Source organism: Heptranchias perlo, chromosome 5, assembly GCF_035084215.1.
Source record: "Heptranchias perlo isolate sHepPer1 chromosome 5, sHepPer1.hap1, whole genome shotgun sequence".
NCBI classification, from domain to species: domain Eukaryota; kingdom Metazoa; phylum Chordata; class Chondrichthyes; order Hexanchiformes; family Hexanchidae; genus Heptranchias; species Heptranchias perlo.
Window position 1 is genome coordinate 46,297,629 of NC_090329.1, and position 14,113 is coordinate 46,311,741.

General features: G+C 46.4%; 1 protein-coding gene across 1 annotated transcript in view; it reads right to left on the reverse strand.

The window, feature by feature from the left end:
• Window positions 1-625: 625 nt before the first annotated feature.
• The window catches only part of LOC137321726 (meprin A subunit alpha-like), a 44,000-nt gene continuing 30,512 nt past the window's right edge, over window positions 626-14,113 (reverse strand). Inside the window, exons 12-14 of the mRNA XM_067984307.1 lie at window positions 8,751-8,924; window positions 5,999-6,191; window positions 626-2,836 (exon numbers count right to left, since the gene is read on the reverse strand). Coding sequence (XP_067840408.1) covers window positions 2,683-2,836; window positions 5,999-6,191; window positions 8,751-8,924 — 521 coding nt within the window. The 3' untranslated portion in view covers window positions 626-2,682. The remainder of the gene's footprint in view (window positions 2,837-5,998; window positions 6,192-8,750; window positions 8,925-14,113) is intronic.

Here is a 14,113-nt window from a genome sequence, read left to right on the forward strand (position 1 = left end):
AAAACAAAACAGAATCACACTCTGATCCACAGCCAAATAGTCATCAAGCCTTTCTCTCCATCCATTCCAGGCCCTACTTAGCTTCTGGTATAGGCTTTGGTCTCTACCTACCAGGGTGCCAATTATTCCACAATGGTGTGCTTCTGTCACCTTAACTGCCCAGCCGCTTCATCTGGTACTGCATCCTTGGTCCCGCTGTAGGGGGCCCACCAGGAAACTCTTCATCAAAACATTCCAGCCTCTTTGGCGGCGGGCGGAAGAGGGTGCAGAACGCACCAGATGCATCATTAACCTGCCAAAGGCAGATACATTTTGGGACCTGGCCTTGACCCCACTAACTGTGGTAGGTTCAGCGGAGGCAGCCACATCTCTGCACCTACAAGCCCCGCGTATTTTTGGTGCCCGGAACCGGAAACACTGTCATGTGTTTTTTCCCCCCTTCCTAGCTCAAAGGCACTGAGGGCAATTTTAGCACCCCGTACAGCCACCCCAGATGAAATCAACTAACTCAGCAAAGACCACAAATAGAGCCTGGGATCTCCCTGGCTTGTATGGCCTAGTACAACACCGAATGATGCATTTACCCATTGATTATGCATTAAAACAAAAAGAGCTCGATCTCAAGTCTGTTCGAGCATGTATTTATTTCGACATGTTTTAAAGTACAGCATGATTTACATATTTTAAGATCAAGTGTTTAAACTTCAATTCATTCTGCGCAGGCCTCTGCAACAAAAAACATGATATACTGTACATACGCGCATATAAGCTGATAAACTTTGTTCAATGTTTTCAGGGTTGAAGGTCGGGTGGGTGGAGTCATGAGTCATTGCAATGGATGGAATTACAGGTGACTTGGGGCAAACACACTGGCCCTGTTCCGTCCTTCTGTTATGGACTCTCCAGTGCTTCTCTTTCACTTTTTTTTCTCTAACTCCCACTTCTCTGTTCGTCTCTCTCCAAAACTCTATCTGCTGATCCAGGTTCGCAAACCTGATGGTGACTGTACACAGTGGTAGCAGCATGTGGAACTGTCAACGCGCATTAAAAACAAATATCCCGTTCTCTACGGAGTCATAGTGACTGATGTTCCACCTACCCAGAGATTCGTAACATCCTAACAGTTTCAGGCAGAAGACCTTTGGTCCATCTTGCCCACCTATCCACAGTATTCCCTTGGTGCATTTCTAATAACCCAGAATCCCATTTGTTGACAAGAACCTGTCTAGTTCCTTCTTGAAACTCATTAAGGTTTCTCATTCTACCACCCTTGCCAGTAGTCTGTACCACATATTTACTGCCCTATTAGTAAAAAAAAGCTCCCTCTGCATTTCCTTTTGTTGTCCTTAATTTGTAAATATGGCCCATTGTGGGAAGAAATTGGTCCAGCGCCGGAAAACTGGTGCAAAGAATGCCTAGAATGTGAGCCCAAAGACGTCAGCCCAAGGTTCACCGAAAATAGGGCCTTAGGCCTCTTCTGTATAATCGGAACAATTGGGTATCCCGATACAGGTCAGGGCCTTTACAATATTGGCTGACTTGGACGGCCAGCTGACTCACAGGTAGGTCCTGGAAGGGGGAAGCGAATGGGAGGGCCGGCAGCGACCCACAGTACTATTGTGGAGCCAGGACGAGCACTCCTACTCCTCCTAGCTGGTTAGGCCCGGAAAAGCTGAGTAGAGGATGCGCAGCACTTACTCTGCTCAGTTTGGCAGCGGAGTCCTAAAATGGACGTTAGGCCCCTGATTAGCATATTCACGGGGCCTAACGCCTGTTTCAGCTGGGCGTCCTAGACATTAGAATCAAGTGTGGGATATTGCCGCCCGAAATTTACCCCCTCCGGAACGCTTATTTAGTGTTCAGAAATCAAAGCGGGCCAATTTCTCCCCCCTTGTGCTTAAATTCTGTACAGGGCAGAAAAGCTTACTTGGATCCAATGTGTCCAAACCTTTCATAATTTTAAATAGGTTTATCGTTTCCCCTCTGAGTCTTCTCTTCCTTCAGACTGGGAAATTGTTTCATGCTGAATGTTTCATGCACTGCCACCAAAGTGCACAAACACAATCAGGGAGCAGCAGACCAGGAGTCTGAGAGCACAAAATGGTGGACCAGGAGTTTAAGAGCAAACAAATGGCCTGAGACAGGAGAATGGTAGACTGGAAGCTGGAGCAAGACAAGCACTGGAAAGGCAATTATAGCAGTAGATCTAAGGCATTAAGAATATAATATTAAATATACCAAAGTTTGGATCAAGTAAAGATCATTTTGCCCATCAAAGACAATTTTTGAGTGGATTCTTGAGATCTCATCATTAAGTTAGTCAACTATTTGAAGTTCTGTCATCTGCTACAAAGAATTGGGTCTACAGTCTTGTGAGTTATTTTATATAAGGGTCATAGATTTTATTTCAGGGAGTAGTTCTGGCTGGAAAATAAGTGTCATCTTCTGTGTGGTCATCCTATGCGTGAGTATATATGGTAATTATTTCCATTAGAAGAAATAGTAAGGTTTAATGTTATTAGTCACAAACACAGCCCAAATTTTATAGAATTATCATACACCCATAAAGCTATGCTTCCCCAGGTAGTTCTTCCAAAATAGAAAAAGGTCTAAAAGGTTTGTAATTTATCGGTAAAGTAGATTAACAAACAATCTGACATCTTTATGACGCTTCATTCAGCCTCAATTTCGAGTTTTTACAATCATGCTAGTAATAGCAATGGCCAGAACTAGCACACCTGCAGTTGCACCAATCATTACCCCAAAGAGAGTACCATGAATCTGTGCTGTCTCACAGCGTTCACCGAAGTACAGATGTGTTTGAGTCGAGGCGCATCTAAAATAGAACAATAAGAAGTATTCTCCATTACCAAAGTTCAGACTATTTCAAGTCCGATTAAACAAGTCTAGCATGGTGTATCTCAGTGTTGGGCAGCACAATTCCATCCAGTGATCCCAGTCTAAGTGAACAACCTGTTTTTCTGAGGATGTGAGAAATTATTTTTGCTCGTATTAATTTTCATGCCCTGCATCCCATTTGAACTTGATAATGAAGGAGGAAAGGACTACGGTGAGTACAAAGGTGGGCCTTATGATTAGGGTTATTGAGACAAATTTCCTCCTTTGCACAAAGTAATAACCTGGGTGCAGCGCATAGGGGTAATTTGGGGGGGGAGGGTCCCCCACCCATAATGGAGCATGCCAAATTTTCTGCCACGCGCAACCTCCCAGACACTTATAGAAAACTGAAGAATGAAATAGGAAAATCTGCCCCAGCATGTTTTGTCAATTCCAAAACCTATACAGGTGCAGGATAATGGTGGATCAGGAGTAGGATAATGTTTGAATCCTGATACTTACTGTCACTGTAACCTCCTCCAGTCCTACAACCCTCAGAGATCTCTGCGCTTCTCCAATTCTGGCCTCTTGCGCATCCCTGATTTTAATCACTCCACCATTGGAGGCCGTGCCTTCAGCTGCCTAGGCCCTAAGCTCCGGAATTCACTCCCTAAACCTCACTGCCCCTCTACCTCCTTCTCCTTCTTTAAGACGCTCCTTAAAACCTACCTCTTTGACCAAGCTTTTGGTCACTTGAACTAATGTCTCCTGTGTGGCTCAGTGTCAAATTTTGTTTGATAACGCTCCTGTGAAGCGCTTTGGGATGTTTTACTACATTAAAGGTGCTGTATAAATGCAAGTTGTTGTTGCTGTTGTTTTAAAATTGCCCCAAAGCTGTAAGCTTCCAATGACCAAATACAGAGTATGTATGTATGATATATATATACCTCTGGAACACATTGCTGCCTGCTGTGGTGGGTGCTGACTCTCTTGAATGCCTTCAAGAGGGAGCTGAACCGGTTCTTGACTGGGGCAGAGATCGCATCATATAGAAGATAAGTGGCTTTACAGATAACACTTGGTCCATGTGATCTCCAGGACTGGTTTCTATCACCTGAGGTGGAGAGGAATTTTCCAGAGGATTTTTTCCCTTATTAGCCCTGGGGTTTTACTCTGTTTTTTTGCCTCTCCCAGGAGATGACATGGCTGCGAGGGGGTGGGGGGAGTGGGAAGTATCTAGTCATGATGCTCCAGCCATCACGAGTGTGGGGCAGGCTTGATGGACCAGCTGGTCTTTTCCTGCCCCTCATTTTTGTATGTTTGCATATGATTGTGGATGGGCTGTAGTGTAAGGTATGTGCTGTGGTTATTGTCCTTGGGGGCAGGAATTAGTGACAGCAGATTTTTTTTTTGCAGTTTTGTGCTCTCAAGGAAACTGCCAGACGTAAAGAGGGTAATTTTAACTTAACCCACCCGGTAGAATGAGGCAGCTCTGGGTCGCACGCCCATTTTACAACCCAATCGATTTTACACTCCATTGAAGACAGCAGATTTTATTTTTGTAGTTTTGTGCAATCAAGGGGTGAGTCATGTTGTTTTAAACAAAATGTTGTGCAAAGCCTTTTCCATAATCTAATGACAGAAACAAGAGGGTAAATCCATTGATCCTGCACTCCCAGCGAGAAGCCACACTCAAAAGAAGTGCAAATCAGAAATAGGGGTCTGAAACCAAAGTACTGATTCTCTGTCCCACGCTCTCTTCGAGCATGGTTTCTGGCTGGGAGCGCAGGGGACCTGTGAATTTATTCTTCGTTTAATTCAATCATGATGTCTGTTGCCCACAAACAACATCCACATCTACAACATGAAACTTAATGTGTTCAAGTTGTTGGCAAAGGGAGAAGAAAGTGTAAGGAAGTGATACTCACAGTACGGCCATTTATAGTCCATATCCCCCACCCCTTCCCCCAGTAGACTTGTCCGCCATTCATGTCTAGGTTGACTGGCTATAGAATGAGGCTAGAGCTGGCACTCCACATCATTTCTTCTCTTTTACTTGACATCCAGTGAAAGAAGGCAAAAGGGTGTGATTTGGAGGCAGGACTATCCCAATACCCAGTGAGCAAGTAAAAGGTCTCCATTAAAACTATGGGACCTCTGGGTCTATTAGTCCTGTAGTTATCTTTTCTCCTTCATTCCTGTGAGGAAATGCCTGGCCTCCGGCAACTATCCGTAATCACTATATGAAGAATCACTGGTACTGACCCATGTGGGACAGAGAATCAGTACTTTGGTTTCAGACCCCTGTTTCTGATTTGCACTTCTTTTGAATGTGGCTTCTCGCTGGGAGTGCAGGATCAATGGATTTACCCTCTTGTTTCTGTCATTAGATTATGGAAAAGGCTTTGCACAACATTTTGTTTAAAACAACATGACCAACATGAGAGGCGATCTTATTGAAACATATAAGATTGTGAAGGGGCTTGATTGGGTGGATGCGGTAAGGATGTTCCCAAGGATGGGTGAAACTAGAACTAGGGGGCATAATCTTAGAATAAGGGGCTGCTCTTTCAAAACTGAGATGAGGAGAAACTTCTTCACTCAGAGGGTAGTAGGTCTGTGGAATTTGCTGCCCCAGGAAGCTGTGGAAGCTACATCATTAGATAAATTTAAAACAGAAATAGACAGTTTCCTAGAAGTAAAGGGAATTAGGGGTTACGGGGAGCGGGCAGGAAATTGGACATGAATTTAGATTTGAGGTTAGGATCAGATCAGCCATGATCTTATTGAATGGCGGAGCAGGCTCGAGGGGCCGATTGGCCTACTCCTGCTCCTATTTCTTATGTTCTTATGTTCTTATGTCTCATCACCCTATGGTATAGCTTGTTCAAACATTAATGAGAATGGCTTCCAACGAGATACTGTTTGCGTTTGTAGGAATGGTCAAAAAATTTGTAAGTAACAACGAGCAATGGCTGTAAAGTGCTGTTGAATATTATGAGCTGCAGAGGTCTGATGCTAGTGTGCTTACTGACGCAAGAAGATGATTGCAGATGCAATCTTATCACACTGTGATAAAGGTTGCACTATACTGGAGTGAGATAACAACTATTTCGCTGCCTCATAATATCTCCGCACAAGTTCAGGAAACTTCACCTACCTGCAACTTGCTTTCCCTTTCACCATAACACACGCTCCACCATTCAGGCAATAGCCAGGATCACACCAATCTTTGAGGGGGCTCAGTAGCCGATGCTCTTGTGAATATCCAGTATGTTCCACTTCTCGTCGATGCCTTTCATGAAAGCTTGGGGGATTAATTGGAACTTCTGACTTAATCAGTGAAGTTAGATCTTTAAAAAAAATCAGTTAAATTCAGTAATTAGGTTGCACATTTTGTTAATAGTTTCCCCTCCCTATTTTCTTCCCTGCTCTCCTGAGTTATCCTGGGCTTTTGTTCAACAGGCACTCGCCACTCCCCAGTATCTCCTTCATGAGAGAGCCTGGACAATGAAAGTCAAACAGTTGTGTGACTATGGAGGGCATCACATCCAAACGTTATCCTGTTGTCAACCAACATGTACACTATCCAGCAAGTGTCTCTGGATAGTAATGAGGACCATGAACTGTACCTAATTTTTCCTTCCCCAAACCAGGCCAAGGCCAACATTGTAGTTTTTAACATTTGTGAGAATTGGTGTCCCTCCATTCCAAGGCATACAGAACATCAACACAATACACCTAAGGAGCTGCCAAACTTTCCAGCACTCAACATGTCTAAACTGTTCTATTTCTTGTTTTATTACATTTACCTTTAATTGCATAGCCTAAAAATTACTGTTTGCGATATTAGCGCATGAATACCTTACGTGTAAATAACGTTCCTCCGTCTGCTATTTTAATAAAGAAAGAAAGAATTTGCATTTATATAGCACATTTCACAACATCCCAAAGCCAATGAAGTACTTTTGAAGTGTAGTCACTGTTGCAATGTAGGGAAAAGCGGCAGCCAATTTGCACACAGCGAAGTCCCACAAACAGCAATGAAATAAATGCTGGTTGAGGGATAAATATTGACCAGGACACTGTGAGAACTCCCCTAATCCTCTTTGAATAGTGTCATCCATCTGAGAGGGCAGACGGGGCCTTGGTTTAACATCTCATCTTAAAGACGGCACCTCTGACAGTGCAGCATTCCTTCAATACTGCATTGGGGTGTCAGGCTGGATTATGCGCTCAAGTATCTGAAGTGGGATTTGAACCCACAACCTTGTGTCTCAGAGGTACCTTAGAAAAATTAACCTGTTTATTTTAAATGAGTTAACACCTCCTTTAAAACAACACACAGAGGAACATAACAACAGTACATTAAGTGTCCATACATTAATATCGCAGTTGATAATTCCTAGGCTTTTTAAAATGTCAGAATCAGGATTTACCAGACTGAAAAATCTTTCTCTATTTTACTGACAGCAGCACTACCCAGCAGAAATGAATATTCAGAACAAACCCGTTCCAGTAGTGAGGTATGCTATGGTGAAAATATGCTGATAAGTCACTATATTACACTCTCATTTTATATCCTTTGCCATAATGTGCTTTTACTCGCAATAGCACACTGCAACAAAAGTCCTCTTCATAAGACTTTTATTTGCAACCCCCTGTTTTGTCTCTGCCATATAACAATTTGGTAAGTGAACTTTGTGTTCATCTTTATCCTTTTATTGTTTTTATCAGTTTTCTACTTTTCAAAATATTATAATTAAAAAGTGTGTCTTTTTACATGCAACGCCTTTTCTTCAGGTGTTACAAACAGACATTATTTCTCTTTTTCCTTTCCATCTCTCCTGAAAGTGCTGACTCTTGCTAGAATACAGTTCTATGGGCACTGGTTGGACTTCAGTACCTCACACAGAATGCTGTTGTTCACTTTAAAGTATTATAGATTAAGATTGACTGAACTTTACAAGGGTAGTTAGATTAATAAACTAACTGCCGGATTAGACTTTTTTCCCCACTAATGTTAGTTAATTAATGGCAGCTTGGAATAGCATAGATTTCACCCGTAGCAAAACTTCTACTAACCGATACTTATTATGTGGAGATGCCGGTGATGGACTGGGGTTGACAATTGTAAACAATTTTACAACACCAAGTTATGGTCCAATGATTTTTATTTGAGATTTCAGATAAAAATCGTTGGACTATAACTTGGTGTAGGCAGAAGACTCTGTACAGTAAATTACATCTAAGAGAATTTAAGAAGCTTCCATGGCAAAGCAAGGAGTGATGTCCATCATCAATTATATCTCTGGAATCCTGTTTAATGGCAGCTCTGCCAGTAGGTTCTTGGTAAAGAGGCTTACTCGCAGTTTTGGCAACCCCTCCCCTATTACTTGCTGACAGTGGTCATCTAATGAACAAATAGCACTCACTATGCTCCTTGTCCATTTACGGACATTGCCGCTAAACCACAAGGGAGACATAGCAGGACTTGTCAAACTATGTTCATACTCTGCAGTCTGAGTCACTGCTAAGCAGTTTTGGCTTCGCACTAACATGAAAGGGAAGATTCGGTGATTTTGATACTCCCAACAGCTAGCGACACTCGCAGGGAGCACATCTGCAAGCGTGCAGCCCATAATTCTTTGTCCATTAAAATTAAAATGAACGGACAGAAAATCACATGATCTCCTGGGATGGGCTCTCTGTGAGCATTTATTCGTTTCACATTTATCTGATTTCTCTGCCAGACTCTTTTGAAGCTAATCTTTATGTCGAAATAGTTGTCACCCACTGTTAATGCTGAAGACGACACAAGCAGAAATAAGCATTTCAAAACCAGACCGTGAAGTCTGTGAAGAAGATTTAGCAACCAGAAGCAAAACAAAAGGGAAGAAAATTGACTTTACCTTCAAACTCAATGAAAATAATGAGGTCGCCATTTTTTAAGAAACTTCTGCGTTGAAGCTGCTTGTGTGATATGAAAGTTGACCAACCCCAGGAATGACTTCGGTAGCAGTTGCAATGAGAATCATAGGTTCCAGTGAGCGTAGGCTTGTCCCAGAAGAAGGTGTCATTTTTCTCTGCAATTAAATTCATACAGATTTAATCATATCAAATTGTTTCCACATTACCTTGAACACTAAAGATAAAAGTAAAATCCTGAATGCTGGAAATCTGAAACAAAAATAGAACATGCTGGGAGCTGGTCAGACAGCTTAATGGTGGGACATTCTTCATCTTAACCATTCACCCGGGTTTTGCACTATTCAAAATGTTTTTAAGGCTAAATAAAGCATTAGATTGAACAAATGCTGGATTGTTGGAGCTTTAGGCAATTGCTGCTTATACAATAGTAGAGAACACAATATATGCATTGTGACTTATGGATTCAAATATGGTATTGCACTGTTAGCAGTGCATGGTGATCTTTTCCTCACAACTCATTGAAGAGAAAGCTGTAGACCAAACTAATGAGGGTTTTCTTATCAGAAAAAATATAGTTAAGAACACATCATCAGGATAATATTTTATTCAATTCAACATCATCCACAGGGTACAATACATATTCTTGTATTGTTACTGTGAAATTATATAGCCATCTGATTGACAAAAAAATTATCAAACAGTTTTCTTCAGCAGATTACAGAGGGTTTGCTGTTCGATGGGTGATATACAAGACATGTTAGTTTCCTATATCAAACAGCCAATAAGAGTTTGTAAGAGTCATATGGTACCATATGGCTCTATGATCATAAGAATTTTTGAGAATAGGAAAAGGCCATTAAGTCCAAATAGGGTGACTACCTGTTCAACTAGCTGACTTGGGAGTCGCTATCAGACAATTCTGATAATCAACAAGCAGGCAACAATGGGACAATTTTCCGAGTTTGCACAGGCTTCGAGGAGTCTGGATGTTCAGTTGCTGCTTTTTAAAAACGTTACGCACAAGCACAAACAGGCCTGTTCTTGTTTCAGGGATTGTGCGATCAGACTGGCTTCATGCAGGGGCATAGCATTTTTTTTAAGTGCACCACCCTCTGCCAGAGAACCTGTCAACATTCTGTAGATACCATGTGAGACACTCAAGCGTGTGTTATATTGAGTGAAATGAAGGCTCAAGTGACACTGATAAGCTGAGTTTCTTTTTTATCGGCAATGTAATCCCTCTTATAGCTCCCCTAATACTGTTGTTCTTTGTCATATTCTTATTTGCCTGAAACCCTCCAAATACTGAAATGATAACCAGCTGGTCTACTGCTAACATTTATGATGGCATCAATGGTGCAGATCACCATCCCACCTCCTCACCGTACCTTATATTTCAGCCTCATCAATTAGTATCTTAAACTAACAAATCTACAAAATAGAATGTTATCAAATTGAAGCAATATTACTATACTACTTAACAAGAAAAATAAAGAGAATAATGCTGTTTAGACACTAGGGGCCCGATTTTACCAGGGGTGCAGGTTGGCAGCGGGTGGTCAGTCGGGCTCGAGGAAAACGCGCCGTCCAAATTGAGTGCGTTGCGCGCGCGATCACGGGATGATTGATGTAATTAGCCGGCAGTTACGGGTTCCGCGCTTCTCAGCTACGTGCCGGCGGCCTGCGCATGCGCATTGACGTCTGAGCGATGGTGGCGCTCTATTTAAAGGGGCAGTCCACCAAAGCCCCTCCAGCCACAAACTATACTCCATGAAGGATGGAGGAGCACAGGGGTAAGGCTGCTCCCCGTTTCACGGACCACGCCCTCCAGGTGCTGCTGGACGGGGTCCGCATGAGGAGGGAGACGCTGTTCCCCACGGATGGAAGGAGGTGCGCTGCCAGCGCCACCAAGAGGGCATGGGAGGAGGTGGCCGCTGAGGTCACAAGCAGGGGAAACACCACCCGCACTTGGATTCAGTGCCGCAAGAGATTCAATGACCTCACCAGGTCCGGGAAAGTGAGTACACTAACGCACTCTGCGTCACTCCGTCTTCCACATCACCTCAAACACCTCACAACCCCATCTCCACTGACAGCACTGCGCTCCCGCACCAATCCTCACAGCCACCCAACTATCAGCCTCACAGTGCCTGCACGTACCCACCGTCCCTGTCCCCACTCGACCACTACCACACACCCCAATGCCCATACAATGGGATGGCCATGTGGCACACGCATCCTCCCATCCATCTGGCACACGCTCAACCCAATCACACCAATGCTTGAAGCGTCTCACATTGTAATCATCACTCAATAACGTTTTTGTGTTTTGCCCTCACAGGAGAAGAGGGCCAGGAACGCACGCGATAGGGCACGCACCGGAGGGGGCCCGCCACACGAGGTGGCCCTGACAGACGCCAAGGTCGAGGCACTGGAGATCAGCCGCACGCTGCATTGCCTGTCGATGGCGGATGGCAAGTCTGGTTCTGGCGAAACGGCCGGTAAGGGAAAGCTGGCACTCATCACTCATGATCGCGAATGATCTTAGCATCACATGGCATATGCCGCACCGCAACATTTGGTCACATGCCTGATATTTCCCTCTGTTCTCTTGCAGGACCGTCTGCGATCGACGTTTCGGTTGAGGGCGATTCCTCAGAGGACATGCCCGTCTCTGAGGGTGCATCGTCACACATGAGTCTTGCATCCACCAGTGCAGATACACACACCTCGGTGGGTCCCCCCCCTCAGTTAGTTGGGATTGCACATGGTGAGTCACCACGCACACGTGAGCATGAGCAGACCCTGGTGGCAGGGTCAGCCGCGGAGGGTCCGCGTCGGTGGGAGCACTCTTCTCCAGGCTTTGCTCAGCCGGACCCAGATGCTGAACCCAGGGGGCCACCTGTCAAAAGGAGAGTCGTCGAGGGGCACCAGATCATTGCTGAGGTACTGGGAGAGGTGCCACGCGCACTCTCCACAATCGCACGGAGGATGGAGGAGTCCAACTCCTGCATGAGGGGAATGGTGGCACAGGTGCAGGAGGGTATCGCCGAGATAGTGTCGCAGGGACGTGAAGGCATCTCTGAGATAGTGTCACGGGTAGGTGTGGGAACGTCTGCGGTGGAGGACAGGCTAGCCTCCCTCGAGCGTCACACACAGCTCACCAATGAGTCCATCCAGGCCCTCACAACGGCTGTTCGGAATCAGGGTGAGCAACATTCTGCCGCCATCAACAGGTTGATAGATACATTGGAGGTGGCCTTGCAAGGTCTCACCCACGTCATCCAAACTGCCGTCCAGCAGGGTGGAAGGGGTGATGTGGGCCTTGGCCATGAGAGGGAAGATGGTGAACGGGGAAATGGAAGTGTGGACGCTACTCAAGGCGCCCCCACGTCTCACCCGTTGCCCCCCTCTCAACCAGTGCCTGCCATAGTCCATCCTCTCCAGGTGGCCGAGTCTGCCCTTGCACAGGTGCAGGAGGAGCAGTCTGTGGAGGTGCCCTCACGGGCACCGAAACCCAGGGGGCGTCGGCCCAAAGCATCTACCCGGTCAGGGCACGAACAAGAGCAACCTGCCACCACCTCTGCTGGAGCCACAGGGGTAGCACCACGTAGGGGGTCCCGAAAACGAAAGCCTAAAGTTCCGTGAGCACACAGGGATTGCACCCGGGTGTTTGTCTATTTGTTTTTTTTTAATTTCCACTCTTTGAATGTCACCACAAAATAAACTCACTTTTTCTCACCAATGCTGCCACCTCTTGTCCATAATTCTGCGGCTTGTGCAATATGTCCCTTCCGTGCGCCTCATCATGACGCCGACCACCCCGTCCCACCCATTGGGCATAATACAGTGGGTGCAGGTGTACAGGCACCACTCTTCTGTGGAGGGAGCCTGTATGGACCCTCGTCTGTGCACGTTATAACATGTGAACGCCTCACACAGTGTGATGTTAGGAGAACCGTTGGCATATGAGTGCCTCCCTGGCCTGACGAGCACGCAGGTGAGCCGGTGTTCGGCGCATGGGTCGTTCCTCCTCCTCTCCCTCTTCCTCCTCCTCCTCTTCCTCCTCCACCTCCTCCTCATTGTCGTCCTCAATGTGGGTGGCGGGTGTGCATGGGGCCTCCTCCAGCGGCACCCCTCTCTGTAGTGCCATGTTATGCAGGGCACAGCAGACAACTATAATTCGTCCCACTCTGAATGGCGTGTATTGGAGTGCTCCCCCGGAACGATCAAGGCACCTGAAGCGCATCTTGAACAGCCCGATAGCCTGCTCAATTGTAGACCTGGTAGCAGTGTGGCTGTCATTATACCGACGCTGCGGCTCGGTAATGGGGTTCCTCAGAGGTGTCATAAGCCACGTGTGCAGGGGATATCCCTTGTCGCCGAGGAGCCAGCCGTTGCCGGCGTTGGGTGCGTGGAAGTGGGGCGGGACGGTGGACTCCCTGAGGACGAAGGCATCGTGGCAGCTGCCAGGGTATCTGGCGCACACGTGTAGGAATCTCTGGCGGTGGTCACAAATGAGCTGGGCGTTCATGGAGCGATACCCTTTCCTGTTGATGAACAGCCCTGGCTCATGTGGAGGTGCCCGTATTGCTATGTGGGTGCAATCGATTACACCCTGCACCCGTGGGAAGCCAGCCACAGCATGGAATCCAACGCCCTCTCCGTCTGGCTGCGCACATCCATGGCGAAGTTGATGTAGGTCGAGGCCCTGCGGAACAACCCATCGGTGACCTGCCTTATGCACTTGTGTGCAGACGACTGACAGACCCCGGTGATGTCCCCCGTGGCACCCTGGAAGGATCCGGAGGCGAAGAAGTTGAGGGCAGTGATGACTTTGACGGCGACGGGTAAGAAGATGCTGCTTGGTCCATCCGGGAGCAGCTCGTCATTAAGGAGGCTGCAGATGTCGGCGACTACCTGGCGAGTGACTCTGAGCCTACGTATGCACTGCTGCTCAGAGAGGTCCATGAAGCTGAGCCTCGGTCTGTAGACCCTGTGCGGAGGGTAGTGCCTCCTGCAACGCATCTCTCTCTGCGGTTGCCCTCCATCCTGCTGTGCAGGTGGATGTGCCGCAGCACCGTGTTGTGGGGATGCACGTCTCTGAGGCGGACGGCGTGGACTGCGAGGCTGCTGAGGCTGGTCATGCTATTCGTCCTCCGAGGATGTCAACGCAGCACCCGTCTGGCAGGTGTAGGTTTGCGGGGTTGTGCACGCTAGAAAAGTGTGTCCTCGCACAGGGGTTGCACTTCCACGCCGGTGAATCTTCTTGCTTGGAGGAGGGTGGTGGAGGGCAGGCGTTGCCCAATGTTACAGAGTGTCCTCCTGCGTTGGTGAAGGCTCT